Source organism: Crassostrea angulata, chromosome 1 (genome assembly GCF_025612915.1).
Source record: "Crassostrea angulata isolate pt1a10 chromosome 1, ASM2561291v2, whole genome shotgun sequence".
Lineage (NCBI taxonomy): Eukaryota > Metazoa > Mollusca > Bivalvia > Ostreida > Ostreidae > Magallana > Magallana angulata.
In genome coordinates this window covers 30,507,794-30,514,065 of record NC_069111.1, presented here as the reverse complement: position 1 = coordinate 30,514,065, position 6,272 = coordinate 30,507,794, and the positions used below count along the sequence as shown (strand labels likewise).

Genomic DNA, 6,272 nt, shown 5'->3' with positions numbered 1-6,272 from the left:
AATTGAACTGTGTCTCTTTGATTGTCTTCTCTGGCGTCAGTGTTCCGGTAGATTCATTCAGGCATTGTGTGATGCTTCGTTCATTCTCAGTGTGTTTCTCGCTCAGTGCCTATTTAGTTTTACGCAAGTTTTTGTTTCTGTACTTGATGTTCAGCCATAATAATATATGATAATGATATTTATGAAATGTCAATAAAAATCAGTATATGTTACCTGGTTTCTTTTATTGCAGAATCTTGAGGGTTGTTTGCTAAATTACATGCATCAAATTTCATATTACTTAGTAATCAAGAATAATGTAACGTTATTGGTTAGAATTATTTTTTATTAAAAGCCACCAAAGTCGTTTTTTTCCGCAAACGTTAATTGATAACTGGCATAGTTTTAATGTCTACCATATTTTCATTTTAAGATGCTATTTGTATAATACTCATTCGGAGAAGAATGTTAGAAGCTACTATGAGAAAAATGCTTGTACTGGGAGTCCTTATCGACTACAGTAAAAATAAGGATGGATATTCGTTTTTGTGCATTGACTGAGTCATGATTCCCACTTCCGTTATAGGAAGGGTGTTGATGGGGATCTTGAAAATCACTTTGCAAAAAATTGTAACTCGGCAAAAGCATCAATTCAGAAGACTGCATTAAATGATGTAACAATACAAGCACTACGCTTTTTGCGCGTTGTAAATAAGTATTACCAGGTTGAAATGCATGATTTCATCACGCATATTGCTAGCTACCTTAGGAAGATAATACTGATTTAATACTGATCTTAAAACTTAATACGGATGGGCTTTAAAGCTTAAGTGAATAAAGAATAAATGAAGATAAATGATGAAATTAAAGCGCATATTGATTAAAAAATGAGGAATCATTCTTTGAGTAATTATGAGGTGATTCTCTTTTGGTCGGGGCGTGGTCAAATCTAATAAAGCCCATAGGGCTTTATGATAGATTTGAACACGCTCCGATCGAAATTATCACTTCATGATATTCAAAGAATAGCTCCTTATTACTGATAATATTTCCTATTTCTGCACTTGATAACAGCATTTTAAAACCACTATTTTGCTATGTATTACTACGCGGCGCAACCAACACCGTGTTTCGGTTATGCTATAAAACACGCCCATTTTGTGTCGCTCATCTTTTATGAAAGTATTGGGCTATAGGCTTCAAAATTGATCCGTAATGTTATCGCAGACAAAAACAGTTGAAAATGTAAATATTTCCCTATAAAAATGCATGTCCATTATGATTTGAATATGCAGGTATAAGAACATCATATTTATTATAAAATTAATTCGTCATTATGACCAGCAACACATGACAGTTGTGTATATAAAAAAATTTCCGCCGCTTTTATGGTACATGTTCTATCATTTGTAATGTTGAAGAACATTGCAGCTCACAGAGAGAAAAAACTCGATGTGTAAATACTAGAGATCTTTTTATTCCGATCATTGGTACAGAGAACTTCGCCGGTTTGCGGAGTTTACAATCTGAAACTGAATAGTATGAAAGGATTATTAACAAATAAATTTCATAAACTGTTACATTATACATTTACATTTTTTACTCTTACAATTACATTTTTGCTCTTACAATTTATGTTAGTATAATCTTTTGCGTATTTTTTCTTTATACTGAGTATACATGTAGACATAAAAGAGTGGGGTGCAAGTAGAAATAATTTGACTATGTTTTGCCTTTTGAATATATTGTTCGCATCATCGCATTTTCTTGGATATTCTTGCAATTTTTCCCGATTCAATAGATAATGCAATGGTTCACGTTGGTATAGATATGGCCAACTTACGTGTTAGTTCAGCAATGGCAGTGACCAACTTACGTGTTAGTTCGGCAATGGCAGTGACCGTCCGACAGACACTCCCAGTGCATGTTGACTGGACATTTTCCAAGGGAGTTACATTTGTCCACAGAGGAGCAGGCTGGTGTAGAGTGAAAATATTTTGTCAGAAATATGCATATTTATACGAATAATGATAGTTTTATTTTCTTTAAGAAAACGTTTTTAAACATAATGTCACTTACTTGTATCTGGAGCTGAGTGAGCGCACGTGCACTGGTAGTTGACGCATGTCAGGTGGAATCCATTGCTGCAGAGGGTGGTGCACTTAGATGTGTCGCCGTGCCAACCACAGTACTCAGAAACGCACAGACCTACAAAATTCACACGCTTACTTCATGCAGGCGAACTGAATTTCTTTTACTATTTTTTAAAGGCTTGATCTGAAAAAAATATAAATATATACTTTACCAATTAAAGACAGTAATAAGAGCGCTGTTTTCATTTTTGTCTCGGTTTATTATGTGAAAGAGAACTGATATCAGGTCTGCTTATCTAAATCTGTTCGTGTCCACAGATCCTCCGCGTGACACGGGACCATGATGGGTTTGAAATTAATATAATTTGAAATTAATAACTACTGGCGAAGATAGAGATATTGATATTGATATTTGTTTTTCGATTAATAATATCTGCACGATCTTAGACCTCTTGGGGACAGATCCTGTAAAATCGTTTGCATTCAAGAATGTTCGTATTTTGATTTTCTGCTATTTACTGGTTCATGCCGGGAATGTGCATGGATTCGGGGAGTATCCACTAAATCCGCGAAAATACAAATCCCTCTAAAATGATTGACAGTACATAATATATTTGTCATTTTTGCCACTTTCAAAACTTTTCTCAACTTGTTTTCAAGGGGGGGGGGGGGGGGAGGGGGGCTCTCAAAAACAACTAAATTTTAACATCTATTTATGAGGACTTCAAAATATGATATATACAGATTAAGTATTCGCGCAAATAATATTATTTTAAAAACCCACAAATTATGCATACATGTATTTCTGCGTTGAAAATAATTAAAAACCAACAAATCATGTATAGTTTTTAGCTAAACTGAGCCAAAGGCTCAAGTGAGCTTTTCTGATCACAATTTGTCCGTTGTCTGTCGTTGTCGTAGTCGTCGTCGTTGTAAACTTTTCACATTTTCATCTTCTTCTCAAGAACCACTGGACAGATTTCAACCAAATTTGGCACAAAGCACCACTAGGTGAAGGGGATTCAAGTTTGTTCAAATGAAGGGCCACGCCCTCTTTAAAGGGGAGATAATTGAAAATTATTGAAAATTTATTGGTATTTTAAAAAATCTTCTTCTCAAAAATTATTCAGCCTGAAAAGCTTAAACTTGTGTGGAGGCATCCTCAGGTAGTGTAGATTCAAGTTTGTTCAAATCATGGTCCCCAGGGGTAGGGAGGGGCCACAATTGGGGGATCAATTTTTACAGAGGAATATATAGAGAAAATCTTTAAAAATCTTCTTCTCAAAAACTATCAGGCCAGAAAAGCTCAAATTAAAATGGGAGCATTCTCAGATAGTATAGATTCAGGCTTGTTCAAATCATGGCCCCTGGGGGTAGGGTGGGGCCACAATTGGGGGATCAAGTTTTACATAGGAATATATAGAGAAAATCTTTAAAAATCTTCTTCTCAAAAACTATTAGGCCAGAAAAGCTCAAATTAAAATGGAAGCATCCTCAGGTAGTGTAGATTCAAGTTTGTTCAAATCATAGTCCCTGGGGTTAGGGTGAGGCCACAATGGGGGGATCAAGTTTTACATAGGAATATATAGAGAAAATCTTTAAAAATCTTCTTCTCAAAAACTATTAGGCCAGGAAAGCTCAAATTAAAATGGAAGCACCCTCAGGTAGTGTAGATTCAAGTTTGTTCAAATCATAGTCCCTGGGGGTAGGGTGGGGCCACAACTGGGGGATCAAGTTTTACATAGGAATATATAGAGAAAATCTTTAAAATCTTCTTCTCAAAAACTATTAGGCCAGATAAGCTCAAATTAAAATGGAAGCATCCTCAGGTAGTGTAGATTCAAGTTTGTTCAAATCATGGTCCCCGGGGGTAGGGTGGGACCACGATTTGGGAATAAATTTTTATATATAGAGAAAATCTTTAAAAATCTTCTTCTCAAAACTATTAGGCCAGGAAAGCCCAAATTTGAGTGGAAGGACCCCAAGATCATATAGATTCAAGTTTGTTTTAATGATAGTCCAGGCCACAATGGGGGATGAATTTTTACATAGGAATATATAGAGAAAATCTTTAAAGATCTTCTTTTGAAAGACTATTTGGCCAGAAAAGCTTAAACTTGTGTAGAGGCATCCTTGGGTAGTGTACATTCAAGTTTGCAAAATCACAGTCCCTAGTGGTAGGGCGGGGCCGTGATGGCGGTTTGAATTTTTACATAGGAATATATATAGAAAATCTTAAAAAATATTCTTGGAAAGTTTTCAGTCCAAAACTCAGTACTTAGTGTGAAAGCACAGGTTATGCAGATTTAAGTTTGATGAAACCATGATTCCCTAGAGAAAAGTGGGGCCACGAAATGGGGGGTAGGGGTATATAGGATAGAGAAAAATCTTCTTACAGGTACAACAACAAAAGGGGCTTGGTATTTACCGAAAAAAAAGAGGTGGATAAAAATTTGCAGATTTTCAATTTTTTTTAGCAAGATCTACTGTACTTAGTTGTCAAGATATTTTGATACTGTAATGCTAATTTGATCAGAATTAAGGCAATTGTTGCACAGGTGAGCGATGTGGTCCCTGGGCCTCTTGTTATCTGATAGCCTCGTGCTATCAGTTTTTATCATTGGAAATTTAGTTTTATTGTTACACCACGTAAATTATAACATAACAATAATTAATGACATCAAATATAGTTGCAATTTTTCAGGATATTTTCACAGTCTATCGAAGACTTTAGAATTTTTAAGTATGGTTAATTAAAATCCATATATTTATCGGCTTTTGAGAAATGAGAAGGGGGGGGGGGGGTCTTTTCAGTTTGTTGTTCGGTTAATAAAAATGAATTCGTCTTTCCGGGATTTTTGCGTAAGGTTCTGTATTTACATTTTGTCTTTCTATTTCCGATTTGATCAGCATGAAGGCCAAGGGTGTTGCGGTTAACTTTTTCATAAAGAAAATTAATTTAAAACCTTTAAAAACCATTAAATTTTCATTTGATCCATATCACAATGGAGTGCGCTCAATACGGTAAGATAATGCCAATTTTATGTGATTGCATTTTGTGTCTATTCCAATGTTCACCAATGCCTTTGGACAAATGCTAATGTGAAATAAATTCATATGAAAGATATAACGACATTGTGCACTATTAACAAAAAATGACTACAAGTAATTTGTATTTGTTGTTGTTCGTGCTTCAGAGAGATGATGTGCATTGTAAATTCACCAAAGATGATAGATACCAATCAAAGTATAGTAACTAAGGTTGACATCAAAAGTGACAGAAGCAATCCAGAGATGAAGCTCGATTTTGGTAGGTTTATCATTGAGTAAAGACTAGATTTTCTTTCAATTTACATTGTCAAAAAATATAAACAATCATGCTTAAATGATTTAAAATCAAAATTGAAGGACATGTATAATAATTAGTTATTATCCACTTCTTTTCACAAACTTTCATATTTTGATTCTGGAGATTGCATAATTGTTGGAACCTTCTGTGTTTCACGTATTAATCAATTAATCGGCTTAGAGATACTATCATTCATTCATTTTATGGATTACTGCAGTTATTTTATTGTATATTATAGAGCATGAATTTTTCTATAAAAAAAGTTACTTGAGACTTTTTGTAAATAAGAAATAAATCTTTGTATTGGTATTCTACCCATATGTTTTGTCAATTTTATCATTTACCAGTAATTTCAGAAGTCATTTCTTTTCAGTCTTAAACATAATTGTTATTGTTTAATTGTAGCTGATGGTCAGACAGTAATTTTCAAAACCGAACATTTAAGTACAATGATAATTGCACAAAAACTTGCTAAACTGTGTCAAGAGAGACTGGAAACTGTGACTGTTGGAGAATCAGCCATTTTTGCTTCAGCCAAACCAGGAAAGATTGGGAAGAAAAAATAAACATATGTTTTTTGTATTATTTGTATGACTCTTTTGTATAAATACATGTTCATCTTATCTTGTATGCAGTTATCATTTTCCTAGGGGTGGGGATGTTGCATGATTTAATGGTTGTTTTTAGAGTTGTTGATATTATGCAAAATGAAATCATGATGAGTAAGATAGGAATAAAAAATTATCACTGCATGATAGACTTTATCACTATGCAGTTGACTATATATTTTACATAGAGCAAGAATTAAAAAAAATACTATTTTAGAGGGGGTATGATTTTTTTTCCGATAT

At 34.1% G+C, this 6,272-nt stretch overlaps 1 protein-coding gene across 1 annotated transcript; it reads left to right on the top strand.

The window, feature by feature from the left end:
- The first annotated feature begins 4,951 nt into the window (after positions 1 to 4,951).
- LOC128166933 (uncharacterized) lies at positions 4,952 to 6,044 on the top strand. Its single transcript, XM_052832407.1, has 3 exons — positions 4,952 to 5,096; positions 5,270 to 5,382; positions 5,827 to 6,044. The coding sequence occupies exons 1-3, from the start codon at positions 4,984 to 4,986 to the stop codon at positions 5,985 to 5,987; spliced, it is 387 nt and encodes a 128-aa protein (XP_052688367.1). The 5' UTR covers positions 4,952 to 4,983; the 3' UTR covers positions 5,988 to 6,044.
- The last annotated feature ends 228 nt before the right edge of the window (positions 6,045 to 6,272 follow it).